This window comes from Lissotriton helveticus, chromosome 9 (genome assembly GCF_964261635.1).
Source record: "Lissotriton helveticus chromosome 9, aLisHel1.1, whole genome shotgun sequence".
Lineage (NCBI taxonomy): Eukaryota > Metazoa > Chordata > Amphibia > Caudata > Salamandridae > Lissotriton > Lissotriton helveticus.
Genome location: NC_136070.1, coordinates 553,736,506 through 553,760,343, shown reverse-complemented (window position 1 = coordinate 553,760,343; position 23,838 = coordinate 553,736,506). Strand labels below are relative to the sequence as shown.

At 45.0% G+C, this 23,838-nt stretch overlaps 1 protein-coding gene across 2 annotated transcripts in view; it reads right to left on the bottom strand.

The window, feature by feature from the left end:
* LOC144781546 (solute carrier family 22 member 6-A-like) overlaps nt 1–23,838 on the bottom strand; it is a 451,615-nt gene that overhangs the window by 55,992 nt on the left and 371,785 nt on the right. The window contains exons 8-9 of one of the 2 annotated variants that reach the window (XR_013601010.1): nt 21,000–22,970; nt 20,600–20,900 (exon numbers count right to left, since the gene is read on the bottom strand). Coding sequence is in view for 1 of the 2 variants with exons in the window: in XM_078660450.1 (XP_078516576.1) it covers nt 22,862–22,970 (109 nt within the window). In the remaining variant the exon portion in view is untranslated. Of the gene's footprint in view, nt 1–20,599; nt 20,901–20,999; nt 22,971–23,838 lie in introns of those variants that run through there. The other variant, XM_078660450.1, reaches the window with a different exon arrangement.

Here is a 23,838-nt window from a genome sequence, read left to right as displayed (position 1 = left end):
ACTACACTCCTAGAGTACTCTGATCTGACTACATCGTCATCTAACTTATAATTGCTTTCCACATATGCTACCTCTTTCCCTGCCAGTCGATTGCTAAACCTGATTTTCTCCTTTCTTATGGCTTCGATTTTATCATGCCCATCACTCATTGGTGGAAAGATATTTCTAATCTCTTTCACTTGCCATGTCTTGGAAAACTTTGAAATGCCACCCTGGCACCTTGCACTTTTTATTTACATTCAATCACCTGAATGAACCCAGCTTCTTTCTTTAGATGATGAACCTTAAAATGAATCTGTGTTAATACTACTTCTTTTCAAAATTTGTTCTTTGGCCATGCCTGTACTAGTTTGGTTTTTGCCTCCATACCTCTCATTGGCTGAAAGAGAGGTATTCCTGAGACAATATTCCTTTTAGTGCGATGAGTCCACAAAACATTTCATACTATTTCCCTCGTCTTACATCTTGTACATATAGCCCTCCCAATAGCCTCCTTAACTAAGTAATTCATCCTTTAAACTTGTCCATGACTTGTCGATTTGATTGTGGATTATAAAAAGATATCCTAAACTGCTCTATTACATTGTCGCTCAAGAAACATTGCATTGCCTGTGAGGTTTATTGAATAACTTTCACACAATCTGTCATTCTTCCAACAGTGGTCCATAGCTCCAATAAATAAAGAGGGGCATGGCTTCGCCGAGCTGCAATATGGACGCCTTCTAGAGGGGCCCTGCAGGCCAGGCCAGGCCAAACTATGCTACAGAATCGCCATCCACAATTGGACAACACCTTACACTTTTGCTGTGGAGCTCAGTGGGAGTGCAGATGGGGCCGGAACAGAGATACAGAACCCGTCGCAATGAGACCTAATCTGTGTGGAGTTCATCCCGCCATGACACCACGGAGCGGGTAGAGCCGCCTATATTCATCTGGGCCCCCTCTGTTCCAACTGTGCTGTGAGATTGGACATGCGGTGAACTGTAGTGGAGCCGTCAGCAGCGGGGATTTTTTCATTGCGACGGAGGCCATATTGGTGCTGGGGGAGCTGCAGGTTCAGGGATGCTGCCTGCGGCCTATGTGCTCCTCGCGGCAGCCGCTTCCGGATGCTTATGAGGCTATGCGAGAGACCCTACCCATATTGGGGCTGGAGCGAGCCCAGGGAAGACAGAGAGGTTCAAAGACTGCTGCTGGCCTGGCAATGATCTAACGGTGTAGTCCACTGCGGTGAAACGGGGTTAGGTGAGTTCAGGCCGGGGCCAGGGGGTGCGAGACAGCGAGCGCTTTGACTGTCAGGGCCTTGCCCTCACTTGGCTTACTGGATCCAGTGAGCTGTGCTTGGATCAGCGTGGGGTGCAGCCGGGATTGTGCTCTGCTGTGCACCGCCTGCTCTCATGTGTTAGGTGGTCTCCATGTGGTGAGGTCCCCTGTGCATGATGCAGAGTCTGTGGGCTGAACTCCGTACCCCTGCACACGCTTATTGGTGTGGGAAGTGTGGGCGCTTCCCCTCATGTGCTGCCCTGGGAATGACCATACAGTAGACTCGCCCTAGATCCACTGCTGCTTGCTCCCATAGAGTGCCAGTCCCTGGGCCTCCTGCTGTCTCAATCTGCATTGTTTGACCAGATGCAGTGGCACGACCAACCCCCAGTGGGACGTGGCGGTACCTGCGGTATAGCTGATTCATCTTTCACTAGCCCAACCCGCTTTATAACACAGTTGTGGCTTCATTGATACCCCTCAGCTGCCATATACTCTAGTGGGTCACCAGGTAAAATAGGGAAGCCAGACCCAAGCAATCAAAGCTCCTATAAACGCCAAAGCCTTACAACAAAGGCAAGCTCTGAACCAGACTCCGAACAGGACGCCAAAGATCCCGAGGTACACCAGGAAGAAGATTTGCACACTATACTGCTAGGTGTCCACTTGAGCATTAAAGTGGTTAAAAATAAGATCGATGCCCTTACCACAAGACTAGACAGGGTTAAAAAAAGAGTGGACATACATGAAACCGACCTAGACACCCTGGAGAATAGACTCTCGGACACACAAGATTTCCAAGCCGAATCTAAGACACAACTACTAAACATGGAAAAGGAGCTGGCGGTGATGAAGGCGAAAAACGAAGATTTAGAAGCGCGCTCAAGAAGGAATAATCTCAGAATTCTTGGTTTGCCTGAAACCACTGCCATCCCGAAAATGGAACCGTACATCGAGAACATACTGCAGGAACTCTTTGGGCTGGCGCTATCATCAGTAATGATTGTTGAACGCGCACACCGCTCTTTAGGCCCTAGACCACTGGTGGGTGCTACACCTTGTCTCATAATTGCGTGTCTTCTGTATTATACTGATAGCGATGAAATACTAAGAGCAGTCAGAAATAAGAGCCCCATCACACACTAGGGGAATTCTCTCTCTTTCTTCCCTGACTACACGCCATCGGTGCAGGCCGCTCGCAGAGTTTGCACCTGCAAGGCGAAACCTGCAGAGCGCCTCATCCCAAACGCCATGTTGTACCCGGTAAAGATAACATATGAAGGGCAAGCTCACTTTTTTACAGATGCAAAAGCTGCCCTGAAATACACCAAGCATATTTGCGCCAAAAAGTCGCCTCCTCACTCCTCGCAGCAATTCGTACCAGTACAGAATTTAAGTGACAATGACTGACCCAACTAACTAACTAGTTTATGAGAATGTGCCCTGCATGCCACTTATAAAATGTGTTTAAACTGTTCACATATACAGCTCGGTTCATAGATATCTTCTCCCTTTGTTTGTATGTAGTACCAAGTTTTATGTTTAACGGATTCCATAAAATCAGATACGTCCTGGCAACCCTGCCACATTACAGGTTTATGCCGGCGACCCATGCCCCATAGGGAGATTTCCCATGTGTTTTTGCTCTTTTGCTAATAGGTGTTGTCTAAGGAGGGTGGGAGGTATCAGCTCACAACCTAATTGGGAGGTTGGTGTGGGGGGCTGTGGTATTTACAGACATAACATCGTTAATTATGCAGACTTGGTATGCAATAGATCAAAGCTTGGTTTGTTCATCTATCTTCTGTATGCATCCAGATACATTCCAGGACTGCGTCCATAAAGCTACTGTTGCTGTTCCTTATTCCAATGTGCGTATATTCATTACAGGTACACACTTTATAACATGACGGTCGAGACATGACTGACGTACAATTTGTTACTAGTAATATTAGAGGACTGAATGAGTAAAGGAAATCTAGGTTAATGCAAACATACCTAATCAGACCCCACATAGATGTGTGTTTTTTACAAGAAATGCACCTACGAGGCAGTACTGATCCTAAATTGCACAATAGATACAGGGGGGAGATACACTCGGCCCCATACTCCAATTATGCAAGGGGAGTCTCGTGCTGATCAGACGAGGTTTGGGCTGGACAACCACACATGCACAGATTGACCCAGAGGAACGATACATTATTTTAAAAGGCACGTTGTTGTCCACAAATGTGACAATAGTGGCCATATAGGGCCCAAATGTTGATGATCCGCAATTCTTTCTTGCTGGTTGGGCCAGGGTGCTGGGCCACGGTGCTGGCAGCGGGGGAAGATAAAATCATCTGGGGCGGGACTTCAATGTTATTTAAATAAATGTATGGACAGATTGAGTGCTGCACGCTGCCCACACATGAGAGCAGCCCAACTACTGAACTCTATTATCATTGATCACAGACTCACTGACATATGGCGCAGCAGAAACCCTGTAACTGGGGAGGGAACCTGTATCACCTTGCAACACTGTGCTTGGTCCAGACTGGACTACTGGCTTATTACTACTGCCATTACATCATGGACCAAAGAAGTGCTATACCTCGCACGCTATCAGACCAACGCCCCAGTTGTACTGCAATTGTCGATTCCACAGACCCTACCCCATGCATTCAGCTGGCGCCTCCCACCAAATGCCCTCCTAGATGCAGCTTTTAAAGAAAAAATTTGAATTGGAATCACCCAGTATTTTTCCACAAATGAAGGCTCGGGGAACTCTCCCTCCATCCTATGGGAGGCTTTTAAGGCAGTTATCAGAGGGACATGCATCTCTAAGCAAGCAGGGTTTTAAAGTCAATAAGAATAACACAGAGACAGATATTAGATCTCTGGAATTACTGTTCTACCAGTCGGGGGCGCCGGAGCAACTAGCTTCCTTGAGGGAGAAGTTTTTAGAATTCAGGGAGGAGACTGAGAGAGAAACCCGCTTTCTAGGAAAAAATGCAAGGGCGCGCAGCTATGGTGAAGGTGATAGACCAGGCAGAACCCTCGCTAAAACCCTCAAACAACATTCATCCCCAACCTTTAGAGCTGAGTTACTTGATGATAACTCACATCCCATTATGGAGCAACAAGACAAGCACAATCACCTCACAAGATTCCAGTCCTCTTGATATACGGCCACGTAAGGCAGCCGACACCCAGAGTTAGGTGCGTATCTGGACTCTATCGAACTCCTTTGGCTATGCGATGCCAATGGGGCTTACTTAGACGATTCCTTCTCGGTGGAGGACATAACACAGGTCATTAACAACATGCCGGGAGACAAAGCGCCCAGGCTCGATGGGTTGACAACTTCATTCTATTAAACCTATGCAGTACTGATGGTGCCCAGCTTGTTGGAAGTGTATCAAGAATCACTAGAGTAGGGGTTGCCGCTGCCAACTATGAGTGAGGCGGTGATAATCTCCCTTCTGAAACCAGATAAGCAAGCAAATCACTGTGATGCATATAGACCTCTCTCTTTAATCAATGTTGATGTGAAGATTCTTGCCAAACTGTTTGCAAATAGATTGTAGCCGCTCTTACCACTTATAGCCAGACTGAACCAGTCTGGATTCATACAGGGCAGGTCAACGGCCCACAACTTGCATACCTTTTTCACTACAGTCCATCAGATTGACCCCCAACTACCAGCCATTGCGATATTTCTAGATGCCACCGAGGGATTTGATTCTCTAGGGTGGCCCTATCTATTCACTATCTTGCCTAGACTGGGACTCAGCCCAAACTTTATAAATCTAACTAGCCGGCTCTACACTAAACCTACGGCCCGATGAAGAGATAATGGACTCTTATCTGAACCATTTGCTATAATACGTGATATGAAACAAGGCTTCCCACTATCACCGCTGATTTTTGCAGTGGCGATGGAACTACTAGCAGCTAGGATACGTCAACACCATTCCGCTCGTGGGCTGGGATTCACAGATAGAAGCCTAATAATTTAAATGTATGTGGATGACATCACCCTGTATATTTGTAAGCCAGATGAAAATTTGAACCAAGTGCTACTTTAAATTCCTCAATGTGGTGGTATGTCAGGGATAAAAATCAATTGGTCCAAATCATCCATCCTACCATTAACCGATGTGCCAGTAGAAACAGACCTGGAATTCCCACTCACTTGGGTTGACGGTGCTGTAAAATACATAGGCGTGTGGCTCAGCAGAGACATGCAAGAAATCTGACGCACAAATGTTGGGAAACTACTGGACTGCCTTGAGTGCAAATCGAAATTCTGGTCAGCTCTGTCACTGTCTTTGGCTGGCAGAATAGTCATAACCAAAATGTTAGTCCTCCCCAAATTCCTATATTTATTTGTTATTATACCTTTCCCCTTAACTCAGGCCTTTTTTAAAACTCTTCGATCTCTCCTAATAGCTCTGGTGTGGGCCAGTAAGCAGCCACGTGTGAGTTGGGAGCAGTTGACATGTACGCTAACGAAGGGTGGGCTGGGAGCCCCTGATCTTTAGCTTCACGCATTGTGTGCACAAGCGCAATTTCTTCATTTCTGGATACACCCCGTTCCATTTTAGCCACACGTAGCTATTGAAAAGATGTGGCAGATCTCATTCCTCTGCAAACCGCCATATATAAACCATACCATAGAACATTGGGAGAGGTGAACACTGTTGAGACACTTCGTTGGGCTTGGGAAGGCTTAAGGAAACATGGTGGCACTCCATTACTGTACGCTCCATCCACCCCCTTTGCACATCATCCACTACTCCCTATTTTTCATAATAAGGGCACCCTAATGGGTGCCCGCAACATGGGCCTTTCCAAATATGGCGATCTATACACACAAGATACATTCCTGAAGGCGCCGCAAAATCAAGATATCTATCAAACACCCGTGCTTAAATTATTACTATACTTCCTGCTGAGAGTAGCTTGCAGAACATTGCACCCTTCGTTCCCACTGCCTCACGCGACTACACTTCCCTCGGAAAACCTACTAACCACCCCATCTCCCCGAAAACTGATCACCAGACTATACAACCTTACACAGTCAAGCGCCTCATTGGAGATCCTGAAGGCTCCAACTCAATCGAGGGATTATCTGGATGACCTGCCCACAGATGAGCAATGGTCGTTTTGCTGCTCCCAACTATGATACCTATCCCCAAATTATAAACTGAGACTCATACTCTTTAGTTCTTGCATAGAGTATATCATAACCCATTGCAATTAAACAAATTAGGACTACTCCAAGTGTTGGAAGTGCAAACAAGATAACACAACATTCCTACCTATAGCCAGATTTGGGAGACAGTGTACGGCACCATTAAGGAGGTCACTGGATAACACTAGACTACACGCCACTGGTGGCCCTTTTGGGATACTTTGCAAGTGTCCCGCCCATGAAACGCCGCATAACGGCCATGATGCTACTTCTTGCAAAGCGTAGACTGGCCATACATTGGAGCCCCCGCACACCTCCGGGGATAAGACTTGGGTGCAAGATATCGCTTATTGTCAGGAACAACTAGCCGCATTCTGGGACCTAATGCCCATGGCTTCATGTCTGAAAGATATCTGGGAACCTTTCACGACCTAGCTTAAAGAAAAAAATGAGACTATCACAGGTACTTTAGTGCAGGACACAGATATCTAATTACCAACATTACCCGAATTGCTGACTTGGTTTCACAACACCCTTTTTACTCTGTTCTTCTGTGCAGCCGCTGTTCAATACTGTATACTTTAGGTATTCAATTTGGATTAAGATACTGTCAGGTGCTCCACATGTATTGTAAAGGTGCCTGCAAGTGCCTTAGAACTTATTAGCTAACCGCTATTCAAAGGACCTGTGTACTTAAAATCTTGAACAGCAAGGTATGCATAACACAGAATTGTGTACTCATCAGAACGATGTACTGCTATCTGGATTTGTATGTCTTTAACATTAAGTTCAGCAACATGTAATTCTGCCAGGGAACTGCATAGTTTGATATTGCATAACCGTTTGCAACATGCTAATGTGTGAACAAAATTTAATAAACAAAACTTTTTAAAAGAAATTAGTCAACTCAATCTTTTCACACTCTCCATGCAATTCACGCACATTTCAGTCCTTGCTGAAACATTCCTATCCACGAATGACAAGCAGACTTTCTACCTTAGTCTTCTCTTGGTAAATATTTGCCTTAAATGACCCTCATGGGCAAACTAAATTAGCCTACCATGCACATGATTCTTTAATGGCAACTTTGACAAAAAACCTGCTTGCTTGGTCCTGCATCCAAGCACACGGTCTATACTTTCTCTGCTCCTCGTTGTTGAAAACTTTCAGAAAATCCCTGTGATCAATGAATTGCAAAAATGGTTGACCCTAGACATAAGTACAAAGATACACTTCTACCGATACAGCTGTGAATGCCTAAGGGCCTTATTATGAGTTTGGCTTTCCAGGAGCGGGAATGCCCTGCTCTGCACCGCCAAACCCATATACGAACCACCTGCCAGATCAGGAGTTTTCTCTTGTCTGGCAGGCGGTTCTTTGGCGTTCCCATAGGAACCGCAATGGGAACATAAATGGTAGTCCCTGCACAGCATGGACTGCTGCAGTCCATGCGGTGCAGGGACTGGTGTGCATGCACACAGGGGGGAACATGTTGTGCCTCCCTGTGTACATCCACATGGCATGAGGCATCCTTTGTTTCTTCACACCACACTTTTCATGGCAGTTGCACTTGCATTAAAAGTGTGGCAGTGAGGAAATTTGTAATATTCTTGGTGGGGCCTCAGTGTCCTGACAGTCATATTGCAGCTGCAAGACTGCTGCACCACTTACAGGAATCTCTGATCCCTGGAGGTTGAGGTGGTCCCAGGGCAACCGACCATCCGGAGTATAATATGGCAGTCGGGAGACCCCCACTGCCGCACCCCGCAACTCATAATAACCCCTTAGGCACTATATAGCACAATCATATCTCTCTGTTGAATTCAGTCAGCATGGCACTTGCTACTTTGTGTTTCATTTTGTCGCTAAACACCATCCCACAAGTTGTAGCCACCTGCATCAACAGCAAACAACATTTTCATGGTGACATTCAACTCCTTTAAAATGGGAGTACTAATCATATAACATTTCTCAATTTTGGAGTGCTTGTCTGTGATTCTGTGAATGCTCTTTATCCTTAATAACTTTCGCAATTACTCAGTTTTGAAAATAAAATGTCTCAAAAACTTGCACAGTATTTAGCCACACCCATCAAAGAATGGAAATGATTTTCATTCTCCGGACTGAGTGCCATATGTATAACCTTTACAAATACTCTTTCTGCTTTATCCCATCAGCTAAAATGCTGTTTATAAATTAAACAAATAGTTTTAAAATAATTAATTATTTAATGTTCCTTTAATATGAGTTAATGTGTTGTAACATTGTATTCCATTATTCTATTATGATAATAAATATTTTTTCATTATTTTAAATTTGACATTTATATTTTATATTATTATTATTTTAATAAGAAACTTTAATAATTGTCCCTAAACTTTCCTTTAGGGAGCTCTCCTCCACAGTGGCAGATAGCTCCACCTACGTGCGAAACGTAACTAGTAGTAACTTTACACTCTTAAATCTTGTCTTAGATGTCTCCTCCACCTGAATTGAAGGGGTGGTGACATATAGTATAGACTTAGGTGTTAATATGCACTCAGAAATAGTAAATGGTCAAAAAAATAGATTTATACTTCGGTGTTGAAACAGATTTACACATGAGTACATTTAAATGTGTAAATTTGTGAATAGGCCCCTTCCGGTCCATCAACACTATTTTGCGCTTGTCCTTCCATGTCATCAAGCCCACTTTCCCTATCATCAACAAAGTATTTCATTAAAATTGATCCATGGACCAATATATCATCATGCAAGAATAACACAATGTACTGCTCTTGTAATACATTTTCCATCATATGACACTGAGGGCCAACTGAATGCCACTCTGTTAAATTAGAAAATACCTTGCATTTTAATTTTAGGCAGTTAACTCTTTTGCCTTTGTATGTAAGCATATTTGGTGGCAAGTTGATTTCAGACCTAATGTTGTAAATATGTTGGTTCTTTTTAATAGTAGAGCCATTATATTTATGTTTGGTGGTGGTAGTGGGAAGCTGTCTAAAACCACATTTTGGATTAGATTCCTTAGATCAACACAAAACAACAAATGGTCATCTGCCTTTTTTGTGATTAGCACAGCTGTAAGCAGTTGAGAGAATTTAACAGATTATATTAACCCATCATGCACTTTTATTTCAACAGTGCTTCCATTTTCCCTTTCACTGCAAAAAGTGAACTCTTTAGGTGTACTAGAATGGAATTGTGCATCATGTGTATTTGATGCATGTGCCATTTAGGAGTTCTCACTCCACCATTAGAAACATGTGTACAATAACTCATGACAGCTCCCACTCCTGCTGATTCCCTGTGCTTGACCCTTTGCTCTTAGAGCTAATATAATATGTAAATCAAGCCAATGGCTCAGTCCAAAATAATATATTATTTTCCCTCTGTGCTCCTTCCCTCAAATTCTCTGTTAGCACATATGTAGCACAAAAGTGAGTTTACCTGCTAACATATCTGAGTGAGAAAATATCATATGCTTTAAGCTTTTGTCCTCATCTCTGGCTCTCTCTAATTAATCGTGCTCTTTGGAAACTGCCTCAGTGATTGGTGCTAGCAGAGAGATAAATTTACGAGTAGATAACATTCATTTTTGGTACAAGCAGAGAGATGAATTTTTAAAAGTCGATAACATTAATTTTATATTGACTGTTGAGATCCTACTCCAAAACATATCAATCTTAGTAAATGTATCCGCCATCAGACCCTTCCCACCAACTTGTGTATCCCTACAATCGATTTACTCATGTTGTGTATTTAAGCAGAGTTATTTTTGTATATGTGTGTGTGTTTGTGCTTTTGTGCTGGGGAGAAGAACAGAGAAGCACTCTCTGTGCTCAATTTTGTTTTTGACAGCTTAAGAAACAGTGTTGCGCCCTGCCTGGAGGTAGCTCTAGGATATCAAGATTAGTCAGTGGAGCTGATTCTAGCGATAGACTTCACTGATAACCGCAGGGGTGTATCAAGTTACACTATGCTGGCAAAGAAGGTTTCACAGTTGGTGGGTGGTGGATGATGGTGGCTACCTGATAGATCAGTGTGTGTCCATAGACTATCACTTCTGCTTGAATTGTCCTTCTCCTTTACGAAGTCTACTGTAGGGGTTTCAAGATGTGCAATAACAGAGTGTAAGTATGTGGATTATTAGTTCAAGTGGATGATACTGCGCTTCCAGTAATAATGACATCATTCATTTGTAGGTTCAGTTAGGTGTCAATAACATATACCTGAGCTCATTCCTTGGTAGCTGTAGCACAGTACAGATAGGCTTAACTTACGAGAAATGAGTAAAGCTTTTACCAGTACCAAAACAGTTAAAAAGCTGAAAACACAACACAATAAAAAATCCTAGTCAAATGTATAAAAATAGAGAATATTTTAATGGACAAATAAACTGAAAAATAGCAAAAATCATATGAGTGGAGTACAGATATGAATGTCTGAACTTTATTTTAAATGTTACTGCCAAATAAACACAAAGTGCCACCTGGAGGCAATTGGTTGCACTAGACTGAGTCAAAGGGTAGAGTTAAGGTTGACTCCAATGAAGCATGGGCCAACTACTGAAACCTCAGTGGGATAAGGCAGCAATAGCTGTAGCCGAATTGGGCTTCAGGAAGCTAGACAAAGCTCCAGTGAAGCCATTAATCCTTGGCAGTAAAGGTCACAGCAGGAGAATTTCAAATTTCACACAAAGGGAAAGTCTCTTACTGGCTGGGTACTTTTGGGGCCTCCGGCCACTGAAGATTTCTACCAGTGGACTTAGCAACGTTCTCGGAGCTCGGAGTCCACCAGTGGGGCAAGAATGCAAGGTGTTGTTGAACAGGGTTCCAGAAGGCCAGATAGACTCTCTACAACATTTCAGTGAAATGGAACTGCTGCTGTGTAAAAGCTCAGAGCGGGAGCACCCTGAATCTTTGGACCATCAGCAATGCGCCTTTGTTGGATTGACTTGGCAGTTGTACCTGGTTTTTTGTTGATTCTCCAGGCAAAAAGTCTTGAAAAAGTTTCTAAGTCACAGCTTTTAGTGTTTAGGGGGAGGAGTACACTCTGACACTTATCCAAGGGCCACAGAGCTTTAGGGATAACACTTGGGGGTCCGGACTAACCCCAGGGGAAGCCACCAGCAGGGTCCAGGGCAAGTGGAGTTGGACCTTTTAAGCTGGACTCTTCAGGAAGGTATGCATATTGCAGCTGTTGTGACCCTGTAGCATAAAATGAGTCTATATAACTAGAACTTGGAGTCCACTCTTCTGTCCTAGGTTCAAGTGGGAGCAGGTCGAGCACTTGGTGGCTCTCTTCACAGGTTACAGTAGGCGTATTCCTTATTCTGAAGTCCAAATGGTTCAGCAGGTGCCATTATTCTTCTGTCTACCTCAGGTCCAGCAGTGTTAGGAAGAAGGAATCAAGGGATGCCACATTTATGCTACGCACTGTCTTATGGGTGGGTGTGAATCTGTGACCAAGAGGGAAAAAGTTTCCAGGGGGAGACCCTACCCACTTTGACATCAGTTCCTGGGTGCACTGCTCTGCCAAAATCCAACATGGCAGAACCTTTTTTATCTGGGCATAGCTGGGGACCTACCCTGAGGTGTGTCTAGGGAAATAGGATGCTCCCCCAGGTAATAATTTCTAAAACAAGTTTTGCCCATTGGTATTGTTGCCCCTCTGGCTACTTGAATAATGGCTGGGGTAGGCCTTGGTGTGAGTTACATCTGCCTGTGACAAGGTATACCCCTTTGAAGCTTGCGCAGTTGATGGGCATATCCCCAGACCATATTGTCAGTAGATGTTCACACCTCCTCCCAGCGAAGGCTGTTTTGTTCCCTTTCACAAAGCCATTCACACCTCCCAGCAGGCTCACAGGTGACAGTTGGGGATTATCACTGAAAAGATCACAAGTGGCTATTAAGCAGGAACTTTCTAAAATTGGTATATTCAAAATAGTAATCTAAAATCTGCCTTTACCATCAGGTTGGATTTTAAATTACTATTAATTTAAGTAATTGAACTATCGTTGCAGCTATTCTAAAATGAAGCTAATCATTATAAGGTTTTATAATGTAACAAAGTACTTTTCTACGAGAAAGCCAGACTTGTCACAGTGAAAAATGACTTTGGAGATTTTTCATTGCCATGATATGTAAATCTTAAGTACACATGTACTACTATTTTCAATGCCATCTAACTTGCCCTATGGGTATTTGGGTATATGTACATACAGCAAGGACAACCCTATCTACACAAAAGGACTAGGATAACCATATTATAATGCTACATTTGTCCCATGGGACTTACTAACATAGGGGCCTCGTATGTGCATCTGAGGTACCCAATTTATTTGAAAAATATCATTCTTAGAGGCAAGATGGTGAACATGTAGGTGTGCGGCAGCCTGTACCTCTCACCCTCTCCCTCACCAGAGGAAAATCAGCTGCAATAGCGATGATACCTGTGCCAGGAAATTGATTAAACGAGGTGACCTACCCGGTATGGGGCGGAAGCTGCAGTTCTTCTGTGGCTGTGGTTTTGACTGTCTGAGAACTTTGGGGATCCCTGGAACTTCCTTCCAAGGCATCGACTGCTCGCAGTCTGGTGACGGTCCCCGGCAAGTGGGTGGGCCGGCTAGAGGCATTCGCCGACGATATTCCTGGTTACGGGACTGGTGCTACATGGCTGCTTGCAGTCCCCATCATTATGGCTCCCAAAGCTCACAAACAACCCCGCAAGAAAGACTGTGTTTCAATGCAAACAGCAGGGCTGGTAGCTAGAGGACAGAGATCAGAGACAATCCATGAGCAGCCAGGGAATGGTGCTGGTTCAGGTAAACCAAGTGTCTTCTAACCTGTTAATCACCGGCCCGACAGCTTGGGTGCAGTACAGAAGAAGAATCTGGGAGACTCTTTAATATGTTCTGGTGGGAAACCATTTTCCTCATCTGTAGTAACCTTAGAACCGGGCAATGCATGTGCTTCTTCTGCCATTCCACAACCGCCACTTACGGAATTTTTTCAAATAAAAAATACACTGGCTAACTTGGTCCCTCAACCCCTACAGGGCTCCCTGGCTGTGCAAGAGGGATATCAGCTTTCTCTCGAGCCGGTCTGGTAGATAATAGCAGTGAAGTGGAGCTTCTCTTTAAGAAACAGGTGCAGAGGCTAACAGAGGGAGCCTCAACCTCCCCAGGTGGGCATGGGGGGGGTTCCACATCTGCTGAGCTAGGGGTGCAGGTGAACACTGCAAGTTGTAACGCTATGAGCCAGCAGCTAAGTGCTAAACGTGATCTAGGGTCCATTCAGAGTACGGAATCGTGAGGTGGCAGCTCACTAAATAATGCGGCGGAAGTGGCTGATAATTTTTTTTCCTGACAGATGGCTCAGGCTTGGATACCTCTAAATCTAATCTAAGTGATGATGGTTCTAGCACCCGCTTATCAGATTCAAGCATCCCAGATGTGCCAGAGACAGCATTGAAATGCCCTAGATCCCGTAAAGGGCCTAGAGGTCCCCTAAATACCCATAAAAGCTACAGTGAAATCTTGCAGACCACGGGGCTATAATGGGACTGTTCACATAGTAGAATTATGGGCGATATGGAGGTCTCCACAAACTTACCGTCCTCAGATAACTAGGGCTGGGAGGAGAATCCATGAGCTCTGCCCTGGGCTTGATCCTCGAGTCAATCAAAGAGCACCGAGCCAAGACTCGGGCAGATGGTAAAAAAACAAGACAAGCAATGATAAAGCTGGAGGTGGCTATAGGAAAAGTTGACAAATCCTGCATTGAAATTAGTGTAAAGTTGAACTGCTGAGAAGAAATGGCCTCAGTGGCCGTGGCAGAGATCATTAAGGTTAAGGACCAAGTTAAGTCCCAAGATGCCCAGCTTTTGGACATGATGTGGAAGCTTGAAGTCTTTGAAAATTGTCAAAGACGAAATAACCTCAGCTTCCTTGGACTAGAGGAAGCGTTAGAGGGAGACCATAGAAGAAATTTCATGTTTGACTTACTGAAAAATGCATTTCCTGAGCTGTCTGGGTGGAACTGGGATATAGAAGTACAGAGGGTGCACAGATTCTCCATGAACATACATAGCTATCGCAAGGGCAAGGATAAGGGGGAACAGATGAAACCCAGGGCAGTACTGTATTTTGGGCAATCTCTTGCTGAGACAAGCTATATTTGAGAAAGCCCGACCTGAGGACAGAAGGAATGACAGGGATTCCTCTTTTTTTGTCCACCCAGATTTCTGTTACACAACAGTGGAACGCAGATGGCGCCTCCTCCAGTTTATTAAGCCTTTTCGAGATGCAGGGTTTGAAGCCAACTTACTGGCTCCGGCTAGGTTGAATATGCCCCCAAGGGAAATATCAGGATTTTTTCTTCAGAAATTCAAGCAGAACAATATTTGAGTGAATTATTGGCTGATAAGGCGGTTGGATAATCCAGTGTACCGGCCTGGATAACATCTCCGGCTTTCCTAAGGACTGCTTGATGTATGCTTAATGCATGCTTTGAAGAGAACCTGGCCATAGGGCCATATTAGGGATGAGGGTGACACACTGGGCTGATATCTTGTGATATCTTGTAAGATTGATCTCTGTTTTCTAGGTAATCTTCATTTTTTTGTTTTTTCTCTGGTGGGAGGGGTGTGGCTGGGGTGGGGGCAGCACCTTTTTTTAGCTGCATTCACACAGACTCTGTTAGTGGTTTGGCTGCCTCTAATGGATGAGGAGGGAAGGGGGGAGTGCCTCGGATGGGGGATGGTGTGGATGGGTGGGTCTGGAAGTTTAGATTTAAATGCAAAAATAAAATAAATGGATCAATAATGTGGCTGGGTCGTAGGTCTCTAATGGGTAAGAGTGTATAGAAAATTGACTACGTCGTTGGTGAGCAATATCAGGGGGAAAGCTAATTTGGCTTATCGTTTCTGTAAACATTTGTGGGTTAAACTATATCACTAAAAAGAGAAGGATCCAAGAGGATCTAAAAAAGTTTCAAGGAGATATTTACCACCTTCAACAAACCCACGTAGCTTGGGCGGATATTGTCTTGTTGGACACATTGGGATTGACAGTTCTTTGCTGTACGTCTCAGGAGGCTAGAACCAAGGGGGTGGCAGTCTTAGTAAAAGGGAATACCATCCGCAGTGGACGCAAGGCTGTGGATAATCATGGTAGATGGTGATATGGAGTGCAAATACTGCTTCGGGTATTTTACACTTTGTTCACTTTACGCACCTATTTCAGATGATCCCGCATTGTTTAACTTTTTAGCCACAGAGTTGCCCACCCGGCCAGACCCGTATATCTTATGCGGGGATTTCAATCTAAATGGGCTAAAGAGAGGGTTAGGTAGGAATACAGGGAAGTATGCAGGTCACAACCACAGGCCAACTAGTTGAGGCAGAGGCAGACCTGGCAGATGCTGTGTCTTCTGGCGAAGAAATGTCCCCTGTTCTGAATCAGATAGCTATAAGTATATGCCAAATTATATAAAGCTTCAGTTACACATGTTCTGCCCTAGATCAGTTTCTGTCATTAATTATGCACAATAAAGCAACAGGGAAAGAGCAATCTTCATTAGGGGCTGAATTTCCCTTAGATCAGTGGTTCCCAAACTTTTTTAACCCGTGGCTCCCTTGACCTAATAGGCAGTTGGCCGTGGCTCCCCACCATTTTTTCACCGGCGGGTGGGGGGGAATGTAAGCAAGACCTCGGGAATACTTCCTGTTGGCTTCTTGAATTAATTGGGATGCAATCAAGGTATTAGGGATAAAAATGATAGCAGCTGCTAGCTAGCTTTAAACTACCAGCAGACCATTATTCATTCTCCATGTCAAAGACTGGCAAATATTGGCAGAGCCCACTGGTATAATCATTTTCAAAATTTCACACATGAAAGGCGAGTCTGGCTGCTAGTTGTAACAAATAAATGCAATAGCCGAGGGGCTTCGGTGGATGCTACAGATGTAGGGCTAGGACCTCGTTGTGCTTGCTCTCCTGCCCCTTGCTCTCCTGCCTCCTCGTTGTGCTTGCTCTCCTGCTCCTTGCTCTCCTGCCCCCTTGTTATGCTTGCTCTCCTGCCCCCTCGCTGTGCTTACTCTCCTGCCCCTTGCTCTCCTGCCCCCTCGTTGTGCTTGCTATCCTGCCCCTTGCTCTCCTGCCCCCTCTCTGTACTTGCTCTCCTGCCCCCTCGTTGTGCTTGCTCTCCTGCCCCTTGCTCTCCCGCCCCTTGCTCTCCTGCCCCCTCTCTGTGCTTGCTCTCCTGCCCCCTCACTGTGCCTGCTCTGCTGCCCCCTCGCTGTGCTTGCTCTCCTGCCCCCTCGCTGTGCTTGCTCTCCTGCCCCCTCTGTGCTTGCTCTCCTGCCCCCTCTCTGTGCTTGCTCTCCTGCCCTCTCTCTGTGCTTGCTCTCCTGCCCCCTCGCTGTGCCTGCTCTCCTGCCCCCTCGCTGTGCTTGCTCTCCTTGCTCTCCTGCCCCCTCTCTGTGCTTGCTCTCCTGCTCCCTCGTTGTGCCTGCTCTCCTGCCCCCTCGCTGTGCTTGCTCTCCTTGCTCTCCTGCCCCTTCGCTGTGCTTGCTCTCCTGCCCCCTCGCTGTGCCTGCTCTCCTGCCCCCTCGCTGTGCTTGCTCTCCTTGCTCTCCTGCCCCCTCTCTGTGCTTGCTCTTCTGCCCCCTCGCTGTGCCTGCTCTCCTGCCCCCTCGCTGTGCTTGCTCTCCTGCGCCCTCGCTGTGCCTGCTCTCCTGCCCCCTCGCTGTGCTTGCTCTTCTGACCCCTCGCTGTTCCTCCTCTCCTGCCCCCTCGCTGGGCCGGCTCTCCTGCCCCCTCTTTGTGCTTGCTCTTCTGCCCCCTCGCTGTGCCTGCTCTCCTGCCCCCTCGCTGTGCTTGCTCTCCTGCCCCCTCGCTGTGCCTGCTCTCCTGCCCCCCGCTGTGCTTGCTCTCCTGCCCCCTCGTTGTGCTTGCTCTCCTGCCCCTTGCTCTCCCGCCCCTTGCTCTCCTGCCCCCTCGCTGTGCCTCCTCTCCTGCCCCCTCGCTGGGCCTGCTCTCCTGCCCCCTCGCTGAGCTTGCTCTCCTGCCCCCTCGCTGTGCCTGCTTTCCTGCCCCCTTGCTGTGCCTGCTCTCCTGCCCCCTCGCTGTGCCTGCTCTCCTGCCCCCTCGCTGTGCTTGCTCTCCTGCCCCCTTTCTGGGCCTGCTCTCCTGCCCCCTCGCTGTGCTGGTTTCTTTTACTCATTAAGGATTGTAGTTTTTCTTTTTTAGCCGAGTTCCATTCCTCTGCTTCTTCTTTATGTTAGACCCGTCAAACCTCAGGTGACAGGTTGACAGATATTGTCCGATTGCCTTGTGGCTTGAAATAATCTTTGCTGATCTCTTTCGGTGTGGTGGTAGCCTTAGGTCAACATCCGCGTTCACCTGGTTCAAAGTAAATGGTGCCAGTGTACTTAATATATTTCTTCTGAAATTCAGGATGGTTTGCCTTGTATTTCATCGACGTTTATGGGCTAAGCATGAAGTAGTTGTGTCGACTTCAATAATAGCACCGAGGCGATTCATACATTTTTTGACACCTGATTGATTCCGGTCTCCCCATGTAGGAAAAGAAAGAAAATGGGGCTTGGCTTGTTAGAAATGAAGCCTCTGCGCAGCGTTTGTGTGTTTATTCATGCATGAGTATGAGTGTGATCGTGTCTTTGTTTGTTTTAATCGCGCATAATTACTCTGCACTCTGCACCTCTGACATCCTGCACTGGGGGCCTAACACGGCCAGATGCTATCTTTCCCGCATAGTGCGGCGGCGCCCCTGGCTACTGATAACGGCGCACCAGGGCGCCGCGGCGCACAGTTTAGGAACCACAGCCTTAGATGAAATCCAGCTTGAGCTAATGGACCTGCCTGCCAGAAAAGTGGTGGGAACCAACTCAATCTCACTAGAATTTTCTGAAATATTTTCATCTGAACTTTTGGTTGAGCTATCAGAGTTATTAAATGAGGTATGGCATGGAGAGCCCCCTCCAGGTTCATGGGCTACTGCTAATATTATTGTTGTTTTTAAAAAGGGCATGCCAAATATGGATTTAGGCACCTATAGGTCAATTACATTGTTAAACAGCGACATAAAACTTTAGACCAAGATTTTGGCAAATAGACTAGGACCAAATATTCACAGATTAGTATCAACTTGGCAGCACAGGTTTATTCCAGGGAGGGGGTCCTCAGATCATGTGCAGCGCGTTATCGACGTTTGATGCTACGGAGTATCTGGAGGAACCAATGAGAGCTGTCATTTTGATGCTGAAAAGGCTTTCAACAGAGTGTCATGGGAATATTTGTGGAAACTCTTGGAAGCTTTAGGATTACGGAAGGTCCTTTACTCAAGAAATTCGAGTGATGTATTCCAATCCAGTAGCTCGACGTCAGATTATGATCTATACGTTACCCTCGCTAAAATAGCCAGTTGTGAGGCAGCTGGTACCGGAGACCACGATACCAAGAGCCACGCTCAGACCTGGCTCATATGTTTTGAACATGTCCCTGCCTAAATGTACCTAGGGCTGAAATTGTACTACTTCTAAATGAAAGCCTTAAAAATAATATTACCCTGTCACTGCAAGTTATGATGCTGGGTATCGATGATGCACCCAGAGGGATAGGCCCTATTACGATGTCAGGACATCGTCTCAGTCATGGGACCAACCGACACCCAGTCAGCAGTCCCGACCGACTGGTTAGGAGGATGCAACTGAACACTGTTCAGTCGCATTCCTATAGTTTACAATGGAAGCATGTATTACTTATCACTTCAGTGGAGAAGTGTGCCTCACTGGTTAGAAGCGGCAGATCCTGAAGCAGAGGTCAGGCCCGGGACCATGGTTCAATTCCCGACGCGGCAGGGTCTTGGGCTCAATGTCTGCGGACTCGATAATTCTCGCCTCGGTGCCTACTTTAATCATGGGTCCTACTCTGCAACTCTAGGCAATAGCTTGCTTAATCTCCACAACGGCCCCAACAGCGCTGGGATGCCTGGCTTCACCTTGGGGGTGCCCTGGAGGGGGCATCTCACGGGGAAAACCAGGATGGGTTCCACAGCGGTATACAGCACCAGGATGCCCCGAGATGGGGCAGCAGTGCGCTTTACAAGTATACACACATTTACATTTACATTTACATTACAGCCGGAATACATGCATACATGCTCCCATTGTAAAATAGGAGGTGCAGTTCATCCCTGCACCCCATGCCTACCACGGGGTGCCGAGATCAACAGGGGAGCAATATAAGTGCCCCCTTGGACTCCATCCAGGAGCTGTGCTCCCTTGGGGGCACTGCTGGTGGCCCCAAAAGTCGACTTTCAACAACCTTTCTGTTTCAAAAAGGCCGGCACAGAAAGGCTGTCGAAATCCGACATCGCAATCCCTCAGAAAGAAAGAGCCGCCCTTGGGATTAGTGACAGCCTTCTGACTGGCGGGGAGGCTCTCCAAGCCTGTTGGAAGCCATTCAGAATGACCGGTCTGATTCCTTTCTGCCCGATCTATTGTTATGAGGTGGGCGGAAAGGAAACCGACCGGAAAATGACGATGCTGTCGGAAAGGCTCCGACTGGAAGTCAGAGCCTTTTCCGACAGCATAGTAATCATCCCTTAAGTGTTGCTTGTGCATGGATGGATCTGCAGCTCCCCACATTTCATCAATGGAAGGGGCACTTTTTATCTATTTTTAAACTAGAGCAGGCACTTTACGAGCAGAAGGGGAAGTAAGTGAAAATAAAGGGGTAGAGGATATGGGGGACCCTACTGGAATGGGAGGCTTCTTATCAGTGGTAGGAGGATTTCTAGATAGAAAATATCAAGGTTCTGTGGATAGACTTTGACGTTGCATTTGCTCTACCCTGTAGTTAATCTTATATTTTGTACTGTATGGTGGGTTAACTTTGCGCTAAATCTCAAGGATGAATTTGTATTGTGCTGAATGGCCATCTTTTTCACTTGACTTTCATTCCTCTATTGGATATGATTCTATTTATGACCTTTCCATGTAATACTTGCTGTTGTAAATTTGTTATTCTCAATAAAAGAATATAAGTTTTTTTTTAAAGAAAACATTTTAAATATAATTCTTAACTTAACAACCGAAACAATACGTAATGAATACAGGACACTGTATTAGTTTCCATCGTTTTTTAATCAGCCTTATTCGGAGATAGGTGTAAAAAAGTACAAGATGTGATCATGGTGCAGATGATGCAGTGTTCAAATCATGAACACATTTACAACTTATGTGAGACAAGAGACTGTACGTTCCCGAATGTGTGAAAAATAACTTGAAAGTAGTTGGAAACTGACATAGTGGCAATCTGTCCACAATATCCCCTAGTGCTATATAGTTGTTAGACAATCAAGGGAGGGGGGGTTGCCCATGTTTTGACCTCGATTGACAATTAGGGCCCCCTCAATACTTCGGCACTTGACTAACAAAGTTCAAGTTCAAGTTCCAGAATTTGTATAGCGCACTACTCACCCAGAGGGTCTCAAGGCGCTTAAGGGGGGGGGGGGGGGGGGTGATTTACTTATCGAAACCTGGATCGAAAAAAGATAGAAAGGAATCCACAGTCCACCATACCAAATTCAAACAAATGCTTCCGGTTTAACCACTTTCCTCACCCCCTTGATCACGAGTATTAGGATACTTCCTGCCTTCATTAGTCACACCAGCTGTGGTAAGACCAACAATTATCAATTACCACCTATTACACTATTTTTTCTTCGGTTCACCTACATGATTCCCCATGCACCCCAAAATATTCTCATCAAACTACTTCCGCCACTGAAATAACATCAAATATGTATGTGTATGGTTAATAACTAAATCATCTTATTGTGCTTCAGCTGGCTCATCTAAACTACAATGGCCAGGTATTCATATTATTCCTATGTCGGCCTAGTTTACCAGGAATCTCACGTGGATACTGCAATCGCCTAGTACTCTATGTCACCAAGTGCAATACGTTTTGAATAATTAATACCCCACTAAGGCAATAGAATGAGACTTAACTCTTACTCAAGCAGTGTATGTTCAAATTTTCTTACTCCTAAGGCCTCGGCTGGATTAGATGGCGCACAACATTCAGACGACATCTGAAAAATTTCAAACGTTTAATAATCATTATTGGCCAAGGACTGTGTTTAAGATTTTTCAGATTTTTGCTGAATATTGTGCTTCAACTGGTCCCCTACTCTGAATAAGGCTGATAAGTAGAGGGCACACATAATCAATAAAATAGGGCTCCTGAAAATTAATAATATGTGCAGAACAGGGGGAAAATTCAAAGAAACACAGAACAGTTGTCTACCCCAAAGATCATAAATACTCATAAGTAAATAGTAATAAATACACAGTCACTTGCTTGTCAACTTTAAATGTAATGCCCAACAGTTCTCAAAGTGGTATAATTGATTAAGTTCAAGTTCTCATTTGATGTATACCTCAATATGCAAATACATTTTTAAAAAAGTTCACACTCTTACTCAAGCGTAGGATGGAATAATAAGAAAGTGATTACTCTTTCAGGCACCTCAGTGTCAGATGGGGGAGGGGAGATTCAATCAGTTTGATCAGTATGGTGAAAGAAACCTGCAACATGTGAGACAAAAATCTAACGGCCTTTTTTAGGGCATATGAGAGGCAATTGTTGAAGCCAGCCAGAGCAAGTAGATGAATGGCAGATATCCCAATACAGACATGTCTCATCAATATCTTCAAACACAACGGCAAAAATATCAGAGAGCATAAATGATGTCTCCATATAGTGTATATACTTTTGGGATAGGCTGTTGTATTTCTTGAACAAATATAGAGTGTCATGTGCTTATTGATAATTGTGTCATTGTTAAATTAAGAGTAATATTTACAATTGAATTGGGTACCTCAGATGTGTACTTGAGGTCCTCCTGTTAACAAATCCCACAGGACATTTGAGGTATTATACTATGGGCATTTAGGGCCTTCTTTAGGGATGACTTATAAGTATTAAAAAGGAAGGTTTGTACAGGGAGATTTTAAGAGGCCTATATGCCAATTTTAAAACTGCCATGCTAGGCTGCTCTGGCCAGCATAGAGTCAATGTTTTACATGCTCACTTTATTTGTAGCACAATAATTGCTGGAGTCCACTGGTGACGGTTAGCTTTCAGGTCCTGGGTACATAGCGTAATATATACTAGGGACTTATAGTTAAGGTAAATATGTCATTCAGGTATTAGCCATTTCTACATGCTTTTAGGGGTTGGAGCAAAAACACTGGGCACTGGATGGCAGCCCCATAGGCTTCAGAGTCCAAACATAGGCAAGACAATCTAACAAAAGTAGGGGATGACCATGCAAAAAGGGCATATCTTTACAAGGAAGTTTTCTACATCAGCATTTCTGTTACCTAAGCATGGTTGGGTACAGCTCACCAGAGAACAGGTAGCAACAGACGAAGGAAGCAGCCAGGCACCCCTTGCCCAGCACTGCCAGTGAGGCACGCAATACCTGCATCTCTTTAGGGAGACAAAAAAGGGAAGACAGTTTTAAGTAGAAATGGAACATTATTATTTCTACCATATTTTATCACTTAAATTTGAGTACCATTTTAGACTGCTAGTCCTACTAGACATCGATTGCTGCAGCATACATCTATTTAACATTTTAGCCTTGACAATTATTTTAAGGTTGCATCCCCTGCATTCAAATGCCAGTTACCACACCACTATGACTTCAATCCTTATCAGTCAGCTTAACAATGAACCAAACTATAGCCTTAATGCTAACTGTAAGCTTAACCTTAATTCTAACAATAAACCAAGCCCTAATGCTAAGCGGAATATTTTTCAACCTCTTAGCAAACCCTACTCCTACCCAAAAGTTAAATGAAAATATTTTCAAAACATGTATGCATGAGATTTCACATGGATCGTTCAGAACACACAGAATTCCGCATTTGAATGTATTAGAAGTCAGAGAAAATAAAAGCTACGGTACAAGTTTGCAAATCATGAAGACAGATCTGTTGCTGCTACTAAATGTTTGCTTCAGTACATAGGTGAGTACATTGATGTGTAAAGATTCTTATTTATTTTTACGCTGTGATCAAAATAGGCAACAACAGAAATGTATACCAATGGGACATCCGTCAAATATTTGTAGCTGGCTCACCCACCAACCTCTTAGACCAGGGGTCTCCAAACCGGTCCTGGAGGGCCGGATCCATGCCAGATTTTGTAGAACAATTGTTTTCTAAAGGCACTGCCATGGTAAACATCCTGCTCAGCACACAACGCCCAGCTGACAAAGCTGCCTATGTGGGCGATCCTTTGTCAGTCATTTCGTTTTCTGTCCAGAGCTACCTTTTACAGCTTTTGACGCCAG